Raw genomic sequence first — 27,304 nt, forward strand, 5'->3', positions numbered from 1 at the left:
AGGAGACTGGTGACTCAAGCTATAGCACTTCTGGCTCCATTCACAGGCAGACACACCAGGCGAGAGAGCACAGATGGAGATGAAAAGTCATGAAAGACTCTTTATAAAAGACAGGCTGTGAGAATATCAACACCTAAGCACCGACCCAGTTTGTATTTAGAAAGCTTGATTTTGTTAAATGCTGACATTTTTTTCTGGAGGATAATGCAGGGATTCCCAACCGGCTATGAATAATATACAATAAAAATATTACAAAAAGATATTCATTTTGCTTTCCTAATCCTATAAACTTACAAAGTAGTTAACAAAACAGTCTTACAATTGAATTGAAATTGTGTCTCTTCAAGTTTTTACATCAACCATGATGACTCAATGTACTTTTGCAGATAGAATTTGTTTTTCAGATAAACTTTTGTACAATGCCAATATAAAATCAATTTACTTTCTTTTAATTTCCATAAATGTGAATATGTAGTCGCATTTTTATTTGAGGAAATGGGTCCCTTCTAAAAAAAAACTTGTTTTACGTCTCTTCATGCATCGCAGGCTATCTATGTTATCGACACTTGATTTTTTTAACATCAGCTCTGTGTTTGATGAGTAATGCCTGTTTCACTCCACACGTGCAGTTGTTTGGGGAAAGATGGCGGCTCCCACTAGCGAGATTGAAGTGCTCACTGAGAAGAAACCTAATGGTGAGTATTATTAGTTTAATTTATTAATAGTTCTTCGTATTGCGGTTGCAAATGTGATGTCTGTCAGCTGTAAAAATCCAGACCTGTCTTATAAAGTAATGTACGCTTGTAGTCGCTTATTTTGTCTAATGTTATGTGAAATGTGTGTGTTTGTGTGTGTGTCTTATGGGATATATTACTGTCATTATGTGGCATATTTTATCATAAATTGTTCTTGTGTATATTATGTGTTAGCGGGGCTAGTTGTCACAAAGGCTATGCCTTTTAGTCATATAGCAGAAATGTGTTCTTGTTAGCAGTAGTTATTATTTCGGTATCACCTCAAGCAACTAATTATATAAATTGTAGTTTATGTTGGCTAAAAATAATGATTTTTTTCATGCTTCAGTATCCATTTTTATTGTTATGATAGTTGTTCTGTTTACGTAAACAGAACAACTATCACAACAATAAAATCAATTCATGAAACAATAAAATGGATACGGAGGCATGTAAAAAAAAAAAAAAAAAAAAAAAAAAAAAAAAAAACATTATTTTTGTACATCAGTACAGCATAGGACGTTTTGGAATGCGTTTTCTTTGGAAACCAGTACTGTTTTTGTCTGTAAATTAATGCGAACTTCAGTGTTTCTTTAGCTACCGTTTCACTCCTGACCACCATCACCGCAGTGTGCTTGTGATCATGTTTTCGCGTATTTTACCATCAGCAACAGATACGCTCTCAGATAGATTACATGTAGGCTATGTCCTCTTACTGCAACCCCTCTTCCCATCCTCAGTGTTTTCAAAATCACCGGAGATAGGACTATATAAAGAAATATTCACTGAAACAAACCCTGTTTAAATATTTCGTCTGGTTTTTTTGCCCAATTATTGCTGTGGTTTTGGCTGAAAATGGATGAAAATGGCATGGTTGTAATTATTTTTATAGCTAATGTGAATATGTACTATTCCTATAGAAATCATTGCAATTTTGTATGAACCTCTGGCTCTAAATAGCACAACAATATTATTTTATGTAAATGTATATATATATATATATATATATATATATATATATATATATATCATAATTTATTACACTTTAAGCCTTATAATACTGCTGTGTCAGGTTGCTTTGAGCCCTTTTTGAAGTCCATTTTGGGGATTTAGGTCTGGATTCTGACTTTTTAACTCCTGAACATTAATTTGCTGTCAGGTTGCATATCACTATGACTAGAATGTGAGCATAATACTTATAATACGTATTGCATTATATGCTATGCAACTAAAACATTTTTTTGTACTACTAATTTTTTACTAGCCAATGGCTTGTAAATTGTATGATATCAGTCTCCTGTCATTTAGTTAGAGGCAGAAAGCCCACAAAGTTACGTCTGACAGGACGTGATTACCGATTTCAGCTCTATCACGTCTTCTTGTGCTTGAACAGACATTTTTGCACAAAATTATGCTAAAATGCCTGTCTTGGGCTTGGCGGGTATCCTAGTAAAAAATAGTCGGTTATGTCTTAAGTAAACGGTCGAGATAGAAAACGCTGGAAGTACGCAGGAAGTTTGGTGTAGGCACTTTTGATAAATGAGGGCCAGTAAGTGAGCCCAGGAACAGAGAGACAGTGATTAAGTGCAATCTCACTCACTTGAGTTTTGCAGATGCATGATTGTGCATCCAAGTTCTTGGGTGGAATGGGTGGAGTCAGGGCCAAGGTTGGAGGAAAGGTTGGACCTTTTGAGTGTTTTTTTTTTCGAAATCTGCCAGCCGTTTTGCAAATCCCATACCCTACTTTTAATCAAACAAAACAAAAAAAACAAAAAATGACTCTGCTCTTGACTCAATAACTTTTGTAAATTAATATATAATTTTTATTTATACACTGGAGATTATGCAGTGTTATTTTACATTTAATTACTTTATTCAATTTCTCTACCTAATCTACCTAATCTTTAGTGTTAGATCTATTTGAAAAACCCAAAAGACTTAGAGGGCCTTCTGTGGAGAAATATCCACACAGCATGACCAACATTGTGTTTCTGCATAGTGTTTGGTTTATGATGAACATGAATGTTTAGTGTGGAGGTCAATTTGGGCAATCTGTCGAGATTTATGATTTTTTTTTTTTCAGTCTCCCATAAACTGAACCACCATTGGTCCCTAACCATCACTTCCTTGCATGGTGTAAGTGGATTTACAGTCAAAGAACCAGCAATGATTAACACTAGAGTCAGAATTATAATAAATTAAAGAAAAGACAGAAGATAGTTTGTGGTTTCATCAGCAGAAGTCAATGGAGTTCGTAGGCCGCCTCGCTTACAGTTACACAGATCACAGCAATTATACCCTTCACCAAGGTCTAAGATACGTCCTTGCTTCAGGTTGAATGATTTTCATTGGCTAATAAATAGATAAACAAAGTCATTTTCCACACATATACAGATAGACTGAAGCATATTTTCATCGATTATGCAGCTGACACTCGGACCCTGAAGTTAGGCATGTCATGACCTTCCAGGTCGCAGATTTGGATTGCTGTCTGGGGGCCTGTACCATGTAGCCAGTTTAGGTGGCTAGCCAGCTATGTTTCAATTTAGTTTGTGCCAACCCTGGGTTTTCATCGCCATAGTAATTACGCTCCACGGCTAACCTGGACCGTCCGGGACAGGTTATGTTCCAGGTAAGAGGTTGCAAACCGAACTTGGACCAATCAGCTGTGAGCAAAGTGACACATGTCTGATGCGATAAAGTCACTCCACCTGCCAAATTAAAGGTCACTACACAGCAAATTATTTTAAAAGACAAAATCATGGCTTTTAGTTAATAAATTTGTATGATTTAGAAGTTATTTCTGTAATTATTAAACCCTTAAACAATCTCACATGTACAATTTCAGTTCATTATTTATGATTACTCAGGTTTTAAATGAATACGTATAAAGGTAACATAAATACGCTTTAGAATCAATAAATGAAGCTATAAAATGACATTTGAGCTTAAATGTTCAATTTTCTCTCTATCTTTATCGACTGTTTAAACTAACTTCACAACTTTTACTTGCACTGATATACAGTAGCGAGACTTTCTTTTAGTTGTCCTCTTTCATAGACGGCTATTTTCTTCTTGCTGTGTAAATTTGTTTAAATTCTTAATATTTTAATACTTTTATTTAATAAGTAAACTACTGATGTCACACCTAAACTCCTAAACTCAAGATCAAAGCCTGAATTGACAAAGAAAGTTGATGATCAGCATCAGAACGGTTTTGTCAATTCGAAACTAATCCTGCAACCTTGAGTTTGTTCAACTACCATCATGGTACAGGCCCCAGAGCAACAACTCAGTCAAGCTCTAAAAATGCCTCTTGTTCCTTTACCCTGTAACCAAAAAGACTAACACACACACCGACACAGAGCTTTTCCAAGATTGGATTTCGCCAGGCTCTAACTATAAACAGGAGAGTTGTCTCAAAACATCAAGATAATACATTATTTCTCTAAAGCAGAGCTACACTTTAGTCTAACACGAAAGTAAGGCTTTAACCTTATTTACTTACTAAAACGTTTTCTTGAACTATAGACTTTAATGAGCCCTGTGACTAAACTATAGACTTCAATCAGCCCTGTGACTTATAGTCGTCACAGGGTACCCTAGAAAAGCAGATGTATGTTTTGACAAAACAAAACGAGTGGGGTTCTTTATCGTTTTTTTTTTTTTTTTTGATATCACTGCCAAATCGATGCTTTTAAAACGGTGCCAGTGCCTAAATGTTGCCTGAACCGATAATTAAAAAAGAGAGCCTCAAACGATGGTAAATGACATTAAAGAACAGCCTTTCTATTGAAATATATATATATATATATATATATATATATTCTTAATTTAATATATTAAAATTGTAATGTAAATGTATGTAAATATAAAAGTTGTCTAAATACAAAACACAAAAAATGTACATAACAAATTCACAATAAATCCTAAGTCACCTAACCCAACTGTGACAATGAGCACTCAGGATCAACTGAATGCTGTATTTGCAAAAGCATGTGAATTTCGCTGCACCATTGTTGCAGTAAATTTCCAGGTACTTGAATGAATAATTTATGAGATGTACGCCGGTATGTTATTGTAAGAAAATGGTTGCATTAGATATCAGTCATTCCTCGGCTGATATTTGTATTCTTAAATAAAAGTGAATGTGTTTTGTCATTTAAGAAACCTTTAGTATCATGGTTCATGTTAGTTGCATGATCTATAACGCGCAATGGGCTGTCTATTTAAACTAGCCAGAACTTACATTACATATGGTCTATCTGTTGTAGACTTCAGAAATAAATGAATGTCGCTGACAGAATTATTCTGCTAATGCCTAACCTCTCAGTTCAGCTGCTGTCCTGACAGTGTGCTGATTCTTCATTTGTGAAGATTAATTTTGGATCTGAGAAATGATTGCATGGGCTTTCCTTGTCTTATTATAGGCTAGAGCCCAATCAATTTCTCATAAAAATGAAATGAGATTTTTAGTGGTACTTTGCAATTGCACATATTGTAAATCACACAACAGTGTTTTAAGGCACACTTGAGTTCAGTGATGCTTACAACAAATTCAGTCTCAGTTTCTCTAAAGCAAATTAGGTGAAGTAACTCTCATATTGTCTTTTTAATGTAGTGCGAGGACCGAGGAGAGTGGCCAATCAGATTCCTGATGAGATCCTCAAAGATCCAGAGCTCAACGAGGCCATTAAGGCTTTGCCAGCTAACTACAATTTTGAGATCCACAAAACAATATGGAGGGTACGACAAGCCAAAGCCAAGAGGGGTGAGTACATTTAAAATCGTTTTGTTCAAAAAGGTTGAAGGTTATGCGTTTAAGCCAGGTTACATTGAGCTATTAAGTTTAAACATAATGTTTCCCCTGAAAAGTGTAGGAATATACACACTTAATTTTTGTTTTGCTGTCTACTTCAACAAAAGAGGCAATATATTGTAAGTAGTTTGATCTTGTTGTATTTTATGTTATTAGGCTTACAGTTTCAGTTCCAGAACATTAGTTATTCAGTTTGTCTGTTTATATAGAGAATTAAATTGCCCTAAAGTTCAACTCTGTTTGCAGGACAATGCAGCAGCATTACATAACGTATGTCTCAAGCTTATTGCTTTTTTGAGAACATACAATCTATCGCATTATATAGATTGATGTTGTTCTTCACTACTGCGTTTTTAGTTAGATGGACAGAGTCAAGCAAACTGAAAAGCATAATTGCCTTGGAGGTTTCCACAGGCATAAATTAAGATGTGGTCTTTTTGCGGTTCTCTGGAACAAAGTGCAAGCTTCAAATTACTGCAGAGGGTTGCCTTAAGCCAGCTTGGAAAATTGGTGAAATTCATGACATTCAGAGGCATAATTACCTAATTTTGTCAGAACTTTGCTTCAGCAAAATGTGAAGCAAAGTATGGTCATTGGCTTATTAACCATCAACCGATTCTGCTGAATACCAAGGGTGCATTTTCACCAGTCAGAATGAATTTGATTCTTCACAGCACAGCTGCTTGAAATATTATCTTTGTATTTGATTTTTCTTAACGCTTTACAATAAGGTTAAACTTTTCTAATTCATGATACCCTAATGTCTTTTACCCTAATTATTACCCTAATGTCTATTATGAATGAACAAGAATTAACAATGAATAAACATAATAAATATATAAACATTCATAAATTATGTTAAAAAGTGTTGTTTGTAATTAGTTTATGATGCCTAGTGCAATTATTTTTTTTTTATTGTAAAGTGTTACCTAGATTTCTACCATAGTTTAAGAATCTCAGTAAGTCTCAATAATGATTTTTTTTGGAAGAATATGTGACAAAATGAACATTTCTTTTTGTTTCGTGGTTAATCTGTGTCTACAATGGCAAGTGTTTAGTCTCATACGGTTGAAAACTGAAGGTCTCTGGGCTGTTTTGCATCAAAATATGATGCATCCTTGGTAGTGACTTCCATAAGTGTTTTTTTTTTTTTTTTCAAAGATCTTGGCAGATTTTTGTGAAATTATTCCCCTCGGAAAGCAACACTTATGCCTCGTTTGAAATCGCTCTAATGAGATGTCGTACAGTTTCTTAGTGAGATTTCAACAATTATAAGTGGTCAAGTTTTGTTTCCAGGGTCGGCCCAAGCTGTCTCGCTATAGCGTTTTACTGTAGAATATTCCTACTCCTATTACTGTATGTATTTCCTTAAGCTAACCTCAGATAATTTTATCATTGCATAAAAAAGATGAAATCACAGCTAGCAACGTGCTAATCCTATTATTTGTGCCGTATCATTTATCGTTATGCAAATTTAATCCTCATTTAGTTTGATGCGTCCAATCAAGAGCTGTTTATCTCTGTGTTGATGATGAATTGACTCAGCTTGAAGGGCTTGTCGCGTGGGTACCGCGTCTTAAGACTTAAGTCTTTATCCAGCAAATCTTTGGCTCTTACTTACTTGGCTTTGCTTGTTTAGCCTGCGTTCTTAGTCATCTGTCATAACCGTTGTGATGCCCGAGCACTGCGAGCCAAATGTGTTATACCAATGACACTGTCCATAACATGTCAGAACGGCTGAGTCAAAATACTAACAAACAGTTTTGTTTCAAGAAATGTCATTGCGATGTGACCTTCCATGTTTTTTTTTATTTTCTAATTGGGATTTTCGTCACTTAAACCTGACGACCTCCTATCCCCTCCCTTTGGTTATTCATCTCTGTCTGACAGATATTCGTCCCAAGGTTCTGTTGTAGCATGTCATTTTAGTACAGGCGTCAAAGAGCCTTCAGGATGGGCCTTTAGTTTACACAGTAAGACGAGGGAAAATGATGAAGCAGAAAAAGGCTTTAGTTGATTTCATTATATTCGGAATCGGATGCATGTTCACCATAAAGAACTTGTCTGTAGAGTTCAGACCTACATCGATGACCAATCTTTAATCACAAAAAGTCCTAATAATGTACCGTAGCCGCAGAAATGCCCAATTTCAAGCCTCTATTGATGTGAATGACAACAGACAAGTGTTTGATGTGCTGAATGTGTTAGCAGGTGGCTTGTGCTGAGTACTTTCATGGGGATTGGAGAGAATGCTACAGTCTGGTGGGCTCTTTGTTGTGGAGGTTTTCATTTTTAAAAGCTCCCTCTATTTCTGGACTCAATGGGCAAAGATCATTTTTGACCATATTGTCTCTCTCTTTTTACAGTTTCCTCTATCTTCTGCAATTTTCACCATTATTTTTCTCAAATAGTATTCTGAGAAATACTCACTTAGGATTATTAGGAACACCATACTAATACTGTGTTTGACCCTCTTTCTCCCTCAGAACTTAATTTTATGTGGCATTGATTCAACAAGGTGCTGAAAGCATTCTTTAGTAATGTTGGCCCATATATATTGGATAGAGTCTTGCAGTTGATGGAGATTTGTGGGATGCACATCCAGGACACGAAGCTCCCGTTCCACCACCAAAATTCTATAATATAATATAATATATAAATCTTAACCTTTTACTTTTAAACTTCAAGTATTATATAAGCTTCCACACAAAAAACTAAAGCAGCCAACTGTTTTTTTACTTACATTTTCTTCATATTGTGGGACACCCACGTCTCGCTTTTAGCTCATCTGGCACTGGTTCTGAGGATGACTGTGTATTTTCGCAGTTTAAGGGGCACTGAGGTATTATGGGCAGTTCCCCGTATTAATAAATATGTTTTAGTTTGTACTAAAACAAAGTTTGTTCTAGAAGTTAAAAGAAGCCCTGTTCAGAGGCTATTCCGGTGGATCTCTTGGGAAAATGAACTAATTATATTTGAATATTAAATGCTAAAATTTATCCTACTATTAATATTTACGACAATACACATGCTTATGGATCGCCAATGCCACTATAGCTTGTGGTTGTTGTTACACGTTTGGTCCACTAGAGGGACATCTAATACACATTTATTTGTGCTGAATATGGTTCAAACGCTTCCAATGGTTTTCGCCTGATATCTCCGCGAAAACACCGCCAAAAATTCGGAAACTCGTTCTTTTCAGTTCGACTAGATGGCTCCAACAAGCTTGATGCGCTCCGAATCCGTTGAGATATTTGCATTTTTTGCTTCACAGGCGCTTTGAGGGGTGCTTTTTACAGCGTTAAACATTTAGGCTACCATTTTTTTACAAGGCAAGATTGCGTATGAAAGAAATTTTTTTAATTACATATATAAAAAAATCTATTTTCGAACAGTAACTTCAGCATTCGAATAGTATTGATTTTTTTTTAATATACGAATTATTTTCGAATTTCGGAATTTGTTCCAACAGGCCTAATAGGAACTAGTGCTTGTAGTCTTTACAGAATTCCCCCCTCTTTCGCTTCCTCCTAGAGGTCTTCACGGGTCCAAAAATTCATGCCCGACCCGGAAGAGACCCGTAATGTGCTACACCGAACCGACCCGGACCCGTCGTTCATTTCAAAAGTTGGACCCGGACCCGTGCAGACCCGAGAAATGCCATAAATGTACTGCCCGGACCCGACCTGGACCCGTCTATTATTTGAAAACTGGACCTGAACCCGGCAGGAAGGCACAAACCCGACTGGACCCGATTGTCACATATTATTGAGAATGAGAATGCGTTGCTATTACACACAATGTTAAACAGACCCGGGACCCGAAGTAATAGATTCGGACCCGACCCGGACCCGGCTGCTCATTTAAAATATAGACCCGAACCCGTACGGGTCCCGGGTCGGGTCCGGGGCCGACGGGTCTCGGGTGCCCTGTGAAGACCTCTACTTCCTCCTACAATGACGTAAAATTACGATGTTTGCGTCATTGTGGGAGGAAGTGAAAAAGGTAAATAGTGGATTTCTCTCATCTCAGGGGAAAATGAGAGAGTGTTGCACGACCATTCAATAATATAATTGGGTTTCTAACAATGGAAAGCTTAATGCAAATGGGTGGAGTGTCCCTTTAAACAGACGATTTTTTATTTATTTAACCAAACCACATCTATGTTAGCCAGCCAGACATTCCATTGATCGTACGTGTCTGCATTTAGTTTAGTTTGATGTATTGACCAAATTATAAAGTAATGATTTGCTCTACGTTTTATTGTTTATTGTTGAGAGCTGCAGGGCCTTGTCTTTTTCACTTGTGTGTAGTCAAGTTGATGTGTTTATTGTAGGCTAAATTGTGTTTGTATTTATTACCTGTGCCTGCCTGGTCACTGTGTATTCTTTGTCGAATTAGATTTGCATCAAACTTTCTTGTGCTGTGGCATCAGCACAAACTTCTTGTACTTTAATTTCCTGCAATGTAGAGCAGGACTTTATGTATTGATAAAAATACTTCTATTACAGACATCTTTTAAATGTACTGTAATGTGTTTTGTTGTAATGTTCTCATGACACTAGTGTACAGCATAAAACCAGTGAGCCTGATATGCTTTCCACACCCCTTTTCACACTTATATACATGTGTATATATAACATTGTTTTGTTGTTCAGGATTTAGTCATAGCCCCAGACTTCAGAGTAACAGCACTTTTCAGACTCAGAGATAGATTTCCTGTCTGAAATGAGAGGTTCTTCTGAATATTTTTAATGTTTTGACTTGCATAGCACTAACATTGGAAACTAAACTGGTTTTGCATAAATTGAGAATGAATCGACATGATTCATTCAGGGGGCATCGCTATACATAGATGACATCCATTAGTGCCTTATTATCACTATGCAAATCTTTGCAAATATCATAAATTGTCTATTAACACTAAAATATATTAAATTAAATGGTCTACTGAAACAAAGGATCAGAGTCCCAGAGAAAATATGCAATTAAATTAAACTATACTATATGATAATTTAAGGTGTCAAGCAGCTCATTATTTTGCTAAAGGTTTCAAGTTCACATATGCATTTTTAAAAAAAAGACAAAGTAAAATTGCAATTTTATTTCAGAGGATAAATATTAGAAGCGAAGGGGCATTTTATTCTGCAATTTAATTAACTTTACTTGAACAGTATGTCAGTAACATGGCTTCTAGAAGGTGTATTAATGGCTGTATGGCTTCTAGAAGGTCAAGAGGTTACTTTCCTTGGGCAGACAGATGGAAAGCAGCAGTGAGATGGGGTGGTACAAGAGCTGCTCAGCAAAAGGTAATTGCTATTTAACTATTCTTTTTCAATGGGGTTTTCGGTTTCAACTAAATATTAAGCAGCAACTGTTTTCAACGTTTATAATAATAATAATAAATATAGCTGCAACCAGCAATTATCAGGTCCAAGCACAAAGATGACAATAATTGTGTCTGACCAACTAAAACAATGAGAAATTAAAGACATTAAAGATGATTTTAGGCTAAATGGCAGAAAAAAAAAACATGTATACAGTTAGTAAAAGTATGATTTAATGGATCATCAAGACGCATACCGAGCTTTGTAATAGTACTCCAATGTATTCATTGCATTTAATTTAATGATATTATATTGTAATTAATGGCAATGACAATGTTCTGGTTTTGTTTTATTATAGTGCCACCAGGTTCAAGTTCACTTTATTTTAATAGCACATTTACAACAGCCTTTAGGCTGACCAAAGGGGTTTACAGAACAACCAGATTAATATATAATAAGACCTGCATAACAACACCTAAAACACAAATAAGAGCAGCAAACTTAAGTTTAAGTTTAAGAGTTTAAACTCGCCAATAAAGTATACTCGTTGTTTGGAGTTTTTGCGACGGAAATATGTTTCCATTGTGCTACTCCAAACCCATTTAAAAGATGGAGGTGTTCATTACTTTCAAAATAAATATTTAAAAATGTTTGCATGCTCTTTTGCGCTTAACAAATCTAAAGGTGTCTTAATCCTGTATAAGAAATGACTAAGATTATTTTAGGCGCGGACTTCAATGCTTGTGTTCACCCTGAATTAGACCGCTCCTCCACTGACTCTGTCACAACGCCCTCGTCAGAAACTCTTAATGGCTTAATTGCAGAGCTTAATTTTGTAGACCCATGGCGAATGAAAAAATGGTAATTCTAAAGTTTACACATTCTATTCTGCACGTCACAAGTCATTTTCTAGGATCGATTATATTCTGGTTGATCCCTCTCTAGTCAAATATATTATATTGCCTATATTTTGCCTATTTTGATCTCGGATCATTCACCGGTTATCTGTAATATCACTATAGGTGCTAAAATCTCTGAAGTCAGTAGATGGTGCTTTAATTCTACATCATTATACAATATCTCCTTCCTAGATCAACTTAGACAAGAACTAATTATTTTTTATGGAAATTAATTCCCACTGCCATAATCCACAGACGTTAAAGTTACAAAATGCTTTTTAAGGGGTAATTGAATTTCATATTCATATTCTGCCAAAGTCAAGGCCTCTAGGAATAAACGGTTTGAGGAGCTAGAAAAAAAAGATTAATGATCTAGATCGTCAACAGGCTTGTGCTTTTTCTGATAAGCTTAATAAGTATCTATCTTTATTGATAGCTTATCTATATCTAAAGCTGAGTTTATCATTCATAGCAAAAATACTATTTTAATAGTATTTACAGAGAGGCCTAGTAGATTGCTCGCACTGACACTCAAAGAGTGCGAATCTAAAACCAGCATTGATGTTATTAAAACTGACTTTTCTTCTGAGGTCTGCCTGTCACCTGAATCATCCCACTTTACCAATATCTGCTCAGGAATTATTGGATGCTCTTATAACACTGGAGGAACTCCACAATGCAGCTAAATTGTTGCAAAAAGGTGGAATTCCTCTGGAGTTCTATATCTAGCTCTGGGATATTTTGGGCCCGCTAATTTTGAAGTCCATGAATTATGTCATTGATCATGGTACACTTCATAGAGATCAAAATGTTGGCACCATTACCCTGTTTACTATTAATTACCATTACTAACAAAGATCCACTAAGTTGTTCTAGTTATTGTCCAATATCTCTGATATAAGCCGACGTCAAGATTCTAGCCAAAGCATTGGTTTTAGTTTGGAAAAACATATATTGATAAAATGACCAGACTGGCTTCTTGAAGGGCCATTTAGCATCGGATAACGTGCACCGACTATTACATATTATTTATTACGCTCAGACCACTAATGCTACTTTTGCCAATTTTTTCTTTGGACGCTTTCAAAGCATTTGATAGGCTTGAATGGGATTATCTGTGGGCTGTTCTGGAGTGTTTTGATTTGGCTCCAAGTTCCTAAATATTATACGACTGTTATATAAATGTCCTTCTGCTTCCGTATCAACAGGTTTCTATCAATCACAACCTTTTTCACTTCATAGAGGTTGTCGGCAAGGTTGTCAATTGTCCCCAATTTTATTTGCATTCTCACTAGAACCTCTCGCACTACCTATAACAACTCACATCACCACATCTCATTTTATGTCGATGACATTATGATTTATCTTTTAGACTTAAATACCTCTCTACCTGAAGCTTTGCGTTTGTTCACCTTTAGCACTGTCTGGTTCTAAAATAAATTTGGATATGTCATCCTTAATGGCACTTAATAGCATTACGAAATCAGTATCTCTACCTAGTGGCCTTGTCTTTGCTAATTCATGCACCTATCTTAGTATTAACTTTGCTGATTCTTTGTCTAAGATTGCTCAGACAAATTTCTCTGAAAGCAGAATTTTTCATGCTCCCGAATTCTCCTCCCCCAAAATTTTTCAAAGAAATTAATTCATTAATCTCTAAATTCATCTGGGTTTGTAAGCGTCCTAGAGTCAGCCTTTCAGTATTACAGCGTGCAAAACTGCATGGCGGTCATCCTATCCTACTGCATACTATTTTAACGCTTTACTATTTTGCTTTTCAAATAGACATGTGTGTCTGGGTGGACACTCACTCCAAAGTACCCTGGAGAAGCATAGAGTCTGACTGTGTTCTTCCAGATAGACTTCAAGGTCTGCCTTTTACTGGTGTAGGCTCAAGAAGTTTACATTGGATGTTTGGAAATATTATTTCAATCACTTTAAAAGCGCGGTTCAATGCAGAAAAGATTACAGGTCACGTTAAAAAAATCTCACGTCAGTCTCCTCTCTGGAACAATGCCAGCCTATTATGTAATCAACCTTTCATTTACCCTTCCTGGTCCTTAAAAGGTGTGTTCACATTTGGGAATATAGATTCAATAATCAGTGGAACTATCCATTTAATGTTAATAAAACAACAAAACTTTAATAAGCTTTTTTTTTTTTGCACTTAAAAAAATACAAATACATAGGTATCAGACAAAATAAGCTTGAAAATATCGGTATATCGAATATTGACCAAACTCCTATATCGTGGATTCGTAGTTTGTATGTGAATTTCACATAATGAGGATGCAGTGGTTGCCTGACTGATTATTTGTGAGTTTTTCTGGCCTAAAGTTGGCGATGATGAATGCAGACAATTGTAGAGATGACTTACCTCCCAGATTAATTCATTCTTGTGTTAGAATAATTAGTCTACAGTATCTTGAAATAAATGTAATCATAATGCAAACTCTATCTGCAGGGCTGTCTGTTTGTATTTTTACCAACATGCCGATTGGAAGTACAGGAACAAATAATAATGTGATGTTCATTCAGAGCTAAACCTCTCTCAAGAACCGCCTAGAAATATTATATTTAGGCAAGGGGCTGCACTGCATTGCAAAAATACAGTTTTTTTTTAAGCTGAAGTGTGTTTTCTGTGCCAATAATGGCTGTTTTCAAATGGGTTTCGCCTCCCCATATGTTATTGGCTGGCCAAACAGGTAGTCCCGCCCCCAACTTTTCGGTTTTGCATGATAGGTTTTAGTGTATGGTCTGTTTTAGAAGGGCTAGAATGCAGTATTAACCAATCATAATGTACAATAATTTATCTAATTATAACATACCTCATCCTATGATGTTTTTGGTTTTTTGGAGGTGTGCTCTTTCAGTCATTCAGAGTTTGACAAGGGCTAACATTTTGTTTGTCAGTCCTTGTGGCGTGGTAACAGGTGTAGCTTAACACACCAAGCACATTTTCTCCATGTTTTTGGGCGGTCCACGGGTTCTGGCATTTTGGCATTTCCTTGAGCTTCTATGACATTTCTGGATATGCAGTGTACAAATGTGTGCTCACTTAGCCCTTGGCCAACGCCCGGCCTTCTTAGCAAGATGGAGCTCTTCAACGGCCGGCCGAGGATGGATGAATGGAGTGATTTGTCAGGCAAGGCTGTACTGAGCTGAATAACCTTTTACTGTTAATAAACTCGCCCTTTCTCAGGTAATGACCTGTCTGTGTCTGTCCAGACTGAAGGGCCAGTCTTTTAACCTTTCATCAGAGATTTGCTCAGCCCAGCTGTATTCCCCCTTCTTCCTTTCATCCATCACTCTTCATGGCTGCTCTTTAGCTTGTCTGCACTGAAAACAAAGTGCTTAAATATATATATATATATATATTACTTTTCTCTACTATCATTTACTATTGCTTGTTTCTTCCCAGCTGAGCCATATTCATGCAATTTCACAGTTCCTTAAAAGAGGGTGTAGATTCTAAGTAGGACACATGCTCCTGAGCTCACACTGATGAATGTCTTCAATAGCAGGTGTAGCATTGGTTTGTGCCAATGTTAAGCCTATGGGACATTTTTCACCCAGTTTTCCACCTGCTGTGCAAAAACTGATCACTTCTAAAAGTCAGAGCCCCCTTCTCCTCATTAAGCCTCACAATTTGACTCCTCTTTCATGGGTCTACGACAAATGGTGCGGGACAAGTGAAGCGCTGAAGTTTTAACCAAAAAAAAAAAAAGATAGTGATGCTTTGTTTTACAAGCACCAATAATAATAATGGCTAATAGCTAACTCCATGTCCACTATAAATTCAATTGCACCATTTTGCTGGAAAATGATGACATATGGTGCATTTGCACAGCACTATCTTTGTTTATTTATATATATATATATATATATATATATATATAGGTGAAATTCGAAAAATTTAAATATATCGTGGAAAAGTTCATTTATTTCAGTAATTCAACTTAAAAGTTGAAACTAATATATTATATAGGCTCATTACATGCAAAGTGAGATATTTCAAGCCTTTATTTGTTATAATTATGATGATTATGGCTTCAATCTTAAAAACATTGGGTTAAAATATAATTTAAAAAATGTAACCCAACGGCTGGGTTTGTCCATATTTGACCCAAAGTTAGGTGAAACAACCCAGGATGTTTTTTTTTTTAAAAAAGCTTTTCGGAATATTCAAATTTTGAATGTGAGGGTTTCATAATAAGCCATAATAATCAAAATTATAACAAATAAAGGATTGAAATATCTCATTTTGCATGTAACGAGTCAATATAATAAATTAGTTTAACCTTTTAAGTTGAATTACTGAAATAAATGTACTTTTGATTTGAACAATATTCTAATTTTTCGAGTTTCACCTGTATATATATATACAGTTTTAATAGAAATTATTCCACCCCCATTGCAAATCAGGTTTATTGGCAAAATTTTCAGACTTTCCGCTGTCGAAGTAATTAAAATGGTTCAACACGACAAATGTTTCAAGTGGTTTCCCCAAATTCCACTGAAAATGCAACTTTTTCAAAATATAGTCTCAAAATTATTCAAACCTGAATAGAATCCCTCACATCAGCACAAATCTGTAAAACAGGTGTTGCATCTAACACGCATGATGCAACCCAGATGCAACACATGGAATGTCTGAACTCGCTAGGTTTGTTGAGTTACGTTTGATGGTATGTTAGAAATATGGTTACGTCAAAGGAATGGTCCAAAAAATTAAGAGAAGATATTATCACACTTCACAAACAAATAACAAGATACAAAAGGATAGCGAAGAGACTAAATGTTCCTTTGGAAGCATAGTTTGCAAGTTCAAAGTTATAGGAACAGTGGTTACACTATCTGGACACAGCAGAAAAGGATGCCTCAACGTCTGAGAACAAGCCTCAATTTCTGAGAACAAGACTTGGTGGCAACAGGCACTGAGGTTTCAGCTTGCACACTAAGGCACATACCTAATGCATGCCAGAACTCCATGATATACACCACTTATAAGGGGCAAACCCAAAAGGACAAGAAAAGTCGGCTTCAGTTTCCTCAATATCATATAAATAAGTCACAGAAGTTTTGGGATTCTGTTCTCGAGCGATGAAATAAAAATTGAACTTTTCGGCCCGATGGATCAAAGGTATGTCTGGAGGAAGAGGAATGAAGTAGAATAGAAAACTGCCTACAGTTAAGCATGGTGGTGGTTCGGTGATTCTCTGGGGCTGATTTGTATCCTCTGGCACTGGAAACCTGCAGCGTATGGAAGGCTAAATGGATTTATTGAAGTATCATTTATGCCATCAGTGAGGAAACTGAAGCTTGGGCATCATTGGACCTTCCAACTGGACAATGATCCCAAGCCATATGTCAAATTTTACCACGGCTTGGTTGGAGAAGTCCTGGAAGATTCTACAGTGGCCATCACAGTCACCTGACTTGAAGCCCATAGGCGATCTGGTGGAATTTGAAGGCGGTTACAGCACACGAACCCAAGAATATTACTAAACTGGAGGCCATTGCTCATGACAGGAAAATAATGTTCTACTAAGTATTAAAGGTGCTTAAGGCACTTCAATTCACAGTTATTTGTAAAGTGCTTTTCACAATACATATTGTTTCAAAGCAGCTTTACAGAAAATGCATGTCTATTTTCACTTGAATTTGGGGAAACCACTTTAAACATTTGTGTTGAGCAATTTCAATTACTTTTGTTTGATTTGTTAATTGCAAACAACTGACAGTCTTTAAATATTGCCAATAAACCTGATTTCGATTACAACTGAATATCAGATGTGTCAAACTGGCCAGAAACACACTCGTGCTGGATGGAATGCCATGTTTTGTTGCAATGATTATGGTTGTAATTGATTTTACTGCAGTGATGCAGCATATTTTAATAATTCATACAGCAGACTACACTTCTGACAGTAGGTCACTATGTATTTCAGTACTAAGAGGCCAGAAATATGGCATTTGGAATGTAAAATTATGAAAATATTCATTAATAATTCAATATTGATTGATTTTGAAATATCTAATATTTAGTGTAGCAGAGTCAGAAGTTAAAGAATTAGATGAGGTGAGATGGAGTTGAAATTGTGGTCTTTTTCAATCTCATTTATTGACTGACAGGAAAGGCTCCTAGCTGGATAGGTCACACTTGTATGACATCAATATGAACTGATAGACATGAACAATGGTGATAATTGAATTTCAGTCTTCCTTTATTTCACTGTTCATTTGTTAGTCTGTATAGTACATGTAACAGATCCAATTTTAGGGCATGAGTCTGTTTCCAGGACAACAGGGCAGCATATACGCATGATGCTGGCGTCCGATGAGGAAGAAAAAAAAATACACATCTAATGTAGTCTGATACATTTTAGAAAAAAAAAAAATGCACAGCACAAGAATATTATCTCTTTAGACTAGTGCTAGAATAGGCTGATGTATAACTGTTGTTTTAGCTATTTTTCTATATAAATTACCCAGGTATAGTTAATTAGTCACCTTAGAAAAGTGATTTGATGAACCACTGCAACGATTTTGACAATATTATTTTAAGGTAAAAATTCTTACTTAGTGTTGCTTTAATATAACTGAAAGAAGAATGTCATATATAACTTGAGTGGCTTGAGGGTGAGTAAATCATGGGCTAATTTTCATTTTTGGGTAAACTATCCCTTTAAGACATTGTAATGGGTCCAACAATGGCATAACACTCAGCTTTTATATTTACAAGTGACTGCTTTTTTTTTCTTTTTTGCACTGTGTTGAGTTCTCTCGATAAATATAAAGTGTATCTCTGTCACTGTTTTTAGGTATGGTGTAAATTTAGTGTGACAAGTGTTATTGCAGCTGTTATAATGGTTAGCTTGTCTGAAACGGTGCCAACTTTGGATTTATGCTTCATGCCAACTTTGCCAGCTGCTTAGAGTGATTTATATGCCGTATATCTTGAATGTGTGCATATACATTTACCCGACCACCACTTTTCTCAGAACATTCACCTAATTATTTTATATTAAATTATTGTGTATTGTATTATTTATTATATAATTGTATTGCATTATTAATTCTATTATATTATAGATAGTACTACTTTTATGCAATAATTAAATTAATATCACTGAAGAAAACAACACTGTAATAATGCAAATGTTCCAGAATTTCATTATGTACCAGTGCAGCAATAAGCAGAACAATGTTTTTCCACGGAGACAATGGAAATGTTTAGGTTTGTGTTCAACCTTAGCAATGTGCCAGATAGAAATAGCCAGTGCTCTGTTTCTTTGAACCAATTAATTTCTCTGTACAATTTGTTGGCTGCATTTCATGATTGAAACTGGTTACTTATAATGAGGCATGACTTTTGTGTTTTGGCATTGTGAAAGTGTGAGACAGAGGCATGTCTCACACCAAATGCTTGAGAGTTGACAACCGTCTAAAGCAATTTACTTTGGTTTCCTTAAATAATTAGTTGCTGTAGTGCTCTGCTCAGATGTTTCTTGTGATATAGCTCAGTACACATAAAATCCTTATTAACTGCTGAACATAAGGTAAGGTATTGCGTTTTTGTCTCGACAAATATTTTGTTTTTATCATACTCACTTGTTGAGAGTGATATCTATCAAACTTAATTCAAGTTCACCATTCACAGACAGTATTTTTTTAGTAAGAGTAAATCTGACAGGATGCAGATTATAATAGGGATGCTTTTTGTATTGGTCACTGTGTTGGTAAATTTTTGTTCCTGTATCATTTCTATAACTTCCTTTTGTGAGCTGAGGTAGACAGTATATTACAGTATATTATATTATTTTATAATATAGAATGATAAAAGGGTATGTCAATTAGCATTGATTGCATAATGCATATAAACATACTTTAGTATTATGAAAATATCTGAGAAGGCTTGAAGAAGTCAAATACACCATATATTGCGGCTGTCATGTGTTTATTGCTAATGTGTATTACGTGTATTAAAATACTAATGTGCCTATTAAGACTTATTGATTGATTTGTATTTTTTCGCAATTATATTTTTGTCTCCTAATTGTGCAGCCCCATATTGTATTACAAACCCAATTCCATAAAAGTTGGGACACTGTACAAATTGTGAATAAAAACAGAATGCAATGATGTGGAGGTTTCAAATTTCAATATTATATTTAGAATACAACATAGATGACATATCAAATGTTTAAACTGAGAAAATGCATAATTTTAAGGGAAAAATAAGTTGATTTTAAATTTCATGGCCTCAACACATCCCAAAAAAGTTGGGACAAGGCCATTTTTACCACTGTGTGGCATCCCCTCTTCTTTTAATAACAGTCTGCAAACGTCTGGGGACTGAGGAGACAAGTTGCTCAAGTTTAGGAATAGGAATGTTGTCCTAGGTCTTCTTTGTTGCATCTTCCTCTTTATGATGTGCCAAATGTTTTCTATGGGTGAAAGATCTGGACTGCAGGCTGGCCATTTCAGTACCCGGATCCTTCTTCTACACAGCCATGATGTTGTAATTGATGCAGTATGTGGTTTGGCATTGTCTTGTTGGAAAATACAAGGTCTTCCCTGAAAGAGACGATGTCTGGATGGGAGCATATGTTGTTCTAGAACTTGGATATACCTTTCAGCATTGATGGTGCCTTTCCAGATGTGTAAGCTGCCCATGCCACACGCACTCATGCAACCCCATACCATCAGAGATGCAGGCTTCTGAACTGAGCGCTGATAACAACTTGGGTTGTCCTTGTCCTCTTTAGTCCGGATGACATGGCATCCCAGTTTTCCAAAAAGAACTTCAAATTTTGATTCGTCTGACCACAGAACAGTTTTCCACTTTGCTAGAGTCCACTTTAAATGAGCCTTGGCCCAGAGAAAACGCCTGCGCTTCTGGTTCCCGTTTAGATATGGCTTCTTTTTTGACCTATAGAGATTTAGCCGGCAACGGTGAATGGCACGGTGGATTGTGTTCACTGACAATGTTTTCTGGAAGTATTCTTGAGCCCATGTTGTGATTTCCATTACAGTAGCATTCCTGTGTGTGATGCAGTGCCGTCTAAGGGCCCGAAGATCACGGGCATTCAGTGTGGTTTTCCGGCCTTGACCCTTATGCACAGAGATTGTTCCAGATTCTCTGAATCTTTGGATGATATTATGCACTGTTGATGATGATAACTTCAAACTCTTTGCAATTTTTCTCTGAGAAACTCCTTTCTGATATTGCTCCACTATTTTTTGCCTCAGCATTGGGGGAATTGGTGATCCTCTGCCCATCTTGACTTCTGAGAGACACTGCCACTCTGAGAGGCTCTTTTTATACCCAATCATGTTGCCAATTGACCTAATAAGTTGCAAATTGGTCCTCCAGCTGTTCCTTATATGTACATTTAACTTTTCTGGCCTCTTATTGCTACCTGTCCCAACTTTTTTGGAATTTGTAGCTCTCATGAAATCCAAAAGGAGCCAATATTTGGCATGGCAATTCAAAATGTCTCACTTTCAACATTTGATATGTCATCTATGTTGTATTCTAAATATAATATTGAAATTTGAAACTTCCACATCATTGCATTCTGTTTTTATTCACAATTTGTACAGTGTCCCAACTTTTATGGAATTGGGTTTGTATATTGCACTAACTGGACTCTCTGTCTTTGACCTGCAGTGGCCTTGCAGTTGCCCGAGGGTCTCCAGATGTTTGCCTGTGTGATCGCTGACATCATTGAGAGGTGGGTACCACGTCCACTCACACTCACACGCACCTCAGGACTGTGGACCGGCCTGGGTAGACGTCCTTGGTTAAAAAAGGCAGTGTGTTTGAATCTGCAAAAGACCTCTGTGCTCATTAAAAAAAACGTATAATTCCCTTTCATAGCTCGTATCTGGGGCTCAGCAGAAAATTAGACACAGTTGCAGACACAAGCTAGCTATTACGGTCTCGCTAGTTAATGACATGAAGTGGACAACCATTATTCTTCTCAATTACATCTTGTTACAGTCCGTGCAGCATACAAAAGTACAAATCGTGGTCCAGTATAGGTTAAGAACGAGTCTGACCACACCTCCCACTTCGATCGGTTATAATGTTAATGCCAATGAACGCTATAGCAGCTCCATTTAAATACAAACAATGTGCTGTGACAACAAAGTCCCTGCAAAAAAAAAACCCTGCATAAGCAGTTGTCTGGTGTTAGTTGGTCTCGTTTAGCTTGTTTCATCAAAATGTGAAAGTGAAAGATTATTACAAAGATTAGAAAAGAAAGATTATAGAAAGATTATTACAGCCCTAACTGTAATAATCTGATTCATGATATCAGAGGGGTCTTGTGAACCAGATCGGTTGATTCCTTGAACATTTTTACTCAAATGAATGATTTGTTCGTGAATTGGACACGAACGATTAATGTAAAGATTTTAAGTGAATGATCTAGATTCAGTCCTTTTCACACACAAAGCTACATAGAACATTTCGTACAAGTTCTAATGGCAAATTCTATACTTTTATTGTGCTTTTGCATCTTTATTGAAACCTGAAAGCACATTCATTGTCATTGCATGGAAAAGAGCATGTAGACTTTTCTTTGCTAGAGAAAGAATGTTATACAGGTTTAGAACAACATGAGGATGAGTAAATAATGACAGAAATTTCATTCTAGCCTCAGCTATTTCTTTAAGAGACTTGCCTCATTTTGTACAAAACATTTCATTTCTCTCCAACCATCTCTTTGGATGAATGTTCCACCTGTTTCTTTAAAGTATGTTCCCACTTTCCTCTGAATAAGCAGAGTCCTATTCCGGATGTCGGCTCAATAATAATGAGGGACATACTCGGCTGTGGAGAGATGGGTGAGCGTTTCCATTAAGAGATATGTTTAGCCCCGGGAACTACACTCAAAGTGTCACTTTCCCAGAGGATTCATCTGTATTATGAAAACATTATGGGACTAAAATGTTTCCATCTCACTCAGGGCCACTGGTTCGATTTGGAGGTGAGCATAGAGTCAGTGAGTTGAAACTCATGGCTTTGGATGTTTTGATTGGGTGGTGTGAAAGTCTCGCTGCCTGATGACTCTCCTGGTTATCACAAATGTTTGTGTGTATATTATTACATTTCTATGAATTATCTTTCACTATGTGTATTCTGTATATTACACTACTTTTATATTAGATGTGCTTAATCGTCATTAATCGATTTTACAGCCCTATAGTTTGTATACAAGTCATGACACGTTGATTAATTTTAACAAAAGTATTTTTTTAGATCAATTAGTAAGATCATTTTGATCAAAGTAATCGTGAAATAGGTATTTTTATTTTTCGAATAATTATTACAGATCAAATATTTAAATATTCATATTTGTGCATACACCTATTTTTTGAAAGAAGTCTCATGCCCACCAAAGGCTGCAATTATTTAATCAAAAATAATTAATAGGAATATTTTGAAATATTACTATTAAAAAAAAGGAATTTCAAAAGAACAACAATTATTCGAAATGGATTGTTTTGTGACATTATAATGTCTTTTCTATCGCTTTTTTATTATTAAATTTAAAGTGTCCATGAAGAATAAAAGTATTATATATCTTTTTTAAAGAGGTGACTGACCCCATATTTTTTTACGCAAATATACGTTTAAATTAATATATAAAATATTTAAATTATTTGGTATAACTTAAATATTTTCATCCACTAAAATTGTAAATTTGATTAATATGAATGAATATAACATAATGAAATACTAATTAAATTTGTTAATTGTTCATTAAACTGACTAAAAAAGAAAAAAAGAAAAGAAACTGTAGAAATAAACACTGGCCATATCCCGTTTTTTCTGTCTTTCCAGGCTTTTTGTTTTTTTTTATATTTTTCTACATATTGTATTAAAATAGTATTCCGACATACATTAATATATACCATGGTAATTATCATCAATATAGTGTTCCATAAACTGCAGTAATATCATGGTATGAGGGTTTTGACCTCTCTCTCGCGTTCTCCACGTCCACTTAAATGTGTGGAAAGTGCTTTGAGTGTGTAATTTGTATCAGGCGGCCGTAGTGCTCTCAGCCAAAGAGTTACCTCTTTCTCATCGTAGCAGGGCTTAGCGCCGCAAATGTCCAGACACTCGGAATCCTGTTAAAACCAGTCAGTGTTTAATGAGAGCAATTAATGTCTGTTAATTAACTTTGCGAAAGCCCCCATCTCCTCCTGACATCAGCCACAGCTTTCCATCCCTCTTCTGCATGCGCTTCCCCTCATTCCTGCAACCACATCTTTGGATCTTAGCCAGCAGGATTTATTCTGCTGTTTCTTTGATGGCCTTTAGCTTGGATCACATAGGACATTTATTCCTCATTGATATTTCGAGCTCCGGCTGTTTAGGCGTGAAGCACTTGTTGGGAAAAAAAATGCTTATCATTAGCCTTTGCTGCTGTTCGGCATGCAAACTTGAGCAGGTGCCCACAGACCACAGAAACCCTGTTTACAACTAGTATTAAACAGGAATGCATTGATCATTATGTTTTTCATAACTGATTGCGTTTGACTGTAAGCAAATTGGCCAGTTCCGAGACCGGTTGCTGAATTTTTTTAAATGTATTTTTTTGTATTTATTTATTACAGGCCAAACTAAAGGCAACCACTGGATTTTAATCACGATCCAAACAAAGATGCTAGCTACACACATTGAAGCCTTTATTGTCATTGTGTATCTCTGTATACAATGAAATTAAGAACACTGCTCCTGACTGGTGTTGGAAAAACAAACATATAACATTAGACAATACATAAGACGAAACAATATAGTGTTTTAATATCTGCCAGAAATATACCTGCTCATCAAACTACTCTCAGAATGTTGTTTAAAATTATCCAATCGCAAAAGTTTTGGTCATCATTTACATTTTTGCTTAGCGGTTCTCTCGAACATATTGGTCTAAATATGACCCTGAATATTATATTTTTTTTTAATCTGGGGTCACAACATGCACACAAATCATATGGCACTGTTTACCTGGTATTAACATGTTAATTACAGTTTTTTCAGGGTCATACTGGTCTGCCCCAGGGTTATTGGAAAGGATTAGTTGTTACATGACACTAAAGACATCAATAGGCGCAGTTCCCACACATGAGATATTATAAAAATCATATTAGACGGAGACTGAGAAACACAACCAGAATAAACAACGTTGCCTACTGGAATCAGCTAGAATGATCTTAATGGGACTGAGAAGAAAACTAGAAATTAGAGACTCCACTGTCATGTGTTTTGTGTCAATGTGCGGAAAAGAGGTTGTGTAAATCTAGTCAAAGTATAAGCTGATTAAACGAGATGAGGTTTTAAGCTTTAATGAGGGCAAGCTGCTATGTATTACAGCAAAAGCTGCAGTTGATACACACATACTCACACACTCACAATCAGCCCTACTTCCACACAAGCAACTGTTATATTTCCACATCTGATACACACAAACTTGTAGGTATTCTCACTAAATTAAATTAAATTAAATGAATGCTGGAGTGTGTAGGACGTTAACTTTAACGCTATGATTGACAGGCCAATTTATTGACGTGGTTTTATCGCCCAAAATTTGCATACTCTTATGCTTCACACTCATTTGCATACTTTTACATACTTTTAGTGCATAGTATAAGTAGGCAAATTGGGATTCAGTAAATGCTTATTTTCAAGTAATAGCCTGTCGCAATAACCCATAAATAAACCATTAAAATTCTATATTTTTTCTATAAAAATAAAGCAAAAAATCTATAAGTGAATTTAGTAATAATATTCACAGATTTGCTAAATATTACATTTAGGAGAGTTATTAAATGATTAGTCTTCTAAATATGAACTTCAAATAAATAGTCTAAATGAAAAGGTCATCTATTTTTTGTATAAATAGAAGAAACGAATCAACTGAATACTGTGTCTTATTTATTTGATAGTTTTTTCTTTTTAATTCTTTGAGTTTTCAACGTTGACACTAAACAGGGCAAACTAGCTCCAAACAAAACAAAAGATGATAAAAATAGTCATGCTACCAGGATGTTAAATAAAAAATCAGTCAGCTCTGTGGTACCGAGTTGCTATTTAACTCGTTTAGAAGAACATCTTCATCTGGTGTTCTGCTTTGAGTTTTGGCTTGTTAAGACACACTGCGACAAACCACGAGAGCCAAGCATAAGTCAGTCTGACTTTGATACACCGACAGTCAATTCAGAAAGCATGAAAAGATCTCATGTGTACCCCATTAAACATATATACGCAACACTGGGCCAAGACTCCTGCCGTTTTTGTCATGTTTGAGGCCCTTAAGAAGCGCGGAGAAACCTCCTCCTGTGCTGTCTGTCACTAAGTGTTATGTTCCTCATAATGCCGCATTCACAGCTAAGAGATCTCAGAATAGCAACAGGCTTTTCATCGAGTTTCCTGTTTAAAGGTCTAGACTTTTTATTGTATCGATCGTTGCTCTTAATGTTTCATAAAAATGTTGGCATATAGTCGCAACTGTAGCCTTTCAGCGCAGTCGTATTGAACAAGGTGATTTTTGTCCATCTAGCCCACAACATTTATGCAAATGTTTGCACTACTCTTAGTATTAAAATAATATGCCTGATATTTTTCTGTACAGGGCGATGCATGACTACAAGATAAGATAATGTCTTTGCCAAGTTCATAGGAGTGCATCAGCATAATGGAGTTGAATATATAGGGATATATTCAAATACATCTTCTAAATATATCCCTAAATTGATATGTAGGGATTTATTTAGCAAAATATCCAGGGTGGTCCTGTCATATTTCATTCACACTTCTGAAAGTTCAACCACTAACATTACAGAGAGAAACCAATTGGGTCAGTCCGTGTCAAATCAGACGAATAAGTAGTAGTGTTTTGCTGTGGTGATTTTGTTCAAAGTTTGCTTATGTAGTATTTGGATGCTAAAACGTAAATAAAAAAACAAACATTCTTTCTCGTGTTTTTTTTTCTTTCCTTCAGCCCCCCAGAGTCTTTTCCAGTCCAAAATATAGTTTAGGGTTTCATATTAGTAAACTTGTGATTGCTGGCCTCCTATGAATTGGAAGATATAGAAAGTACACACTTGTTCTCTTCAAGTCCAAATGGTCCTCAGGGTACAAATAGTACAAATATTTTCATCATTGGCACCTAAATTTGTGAAAAAGTATTGGTATCGAGAGCCTTAATAGTGCTCATTAAAAAAAGACCAAGGATAATTATATTAGAAATTAAATATTAGCATTGTAGTCAGATAGACCTAACATTTATTTGAACCAGTAGAAGACTTTTTTGTGAATAATGGCATACATTTTGCTCTGTTCCTCACATCTTTTTTATGGCTTTAGAGAAACCTGTAATGGGCCATAGTCAGGATAAACACCATATTTAGTTGTACATGAATAAAAACGAGGCTGTAAGCCGGGATAACATTTAAAAGATAAATTAGTTTTATATGAATGTATCTCTGAAGGGTACTGACTGT

At 35.8% G+C, this 27,304-nt stretch overlaps 1 protein-coding gene across 3 annotated transcripts in view; it reads left to right on the forward strand.

Annotated features, from left to right (window-relative positions):
* The first annotated feature begins 629 nt into the window (after positions 1-629).
* dph1 (diphthamide biosynthesis 1) overlaps positions 630-27,304 on the forward strand; it is an 89,679-nt gene continuing 63,004 nt past the window's right edge. For all 3 annotated transcript variants that reach the window (XM_089121206.1, XM_089121207.1, XM_089121208.1), the window contains exons 1-3: positions 630-695; positions 5,356-5,505; positions 21,459-21,522. In XM_089121206.1, coding sequence (XP_088977332.1) covers positions 644-695; positions 5,356-5,505; positions 21,459-21,522 — 266 coding nt within the window. In that variant the 5' untranslated portion in view covers positions 630-643. The remainder of the gene's footprint in view (positions 696-5,355; positions 5,506-21,458; positions 21,523-27,304) is intronic.

This window comes from Pimephales promelas, chromosome 16 (genome assembly GCF_988280905.1).
Source record: "Pimephales promelas chromosome 16, fPimPro1.hap1.1, whole genome shotgun sequence".
In the NCBI taxonomy this organism is placed as follows: Eukaryota; Metazoa; Chordata; class Actinopteri; order Cypriniformes; family Leuciscidae; genus Pimephales; species Pimephales promelas.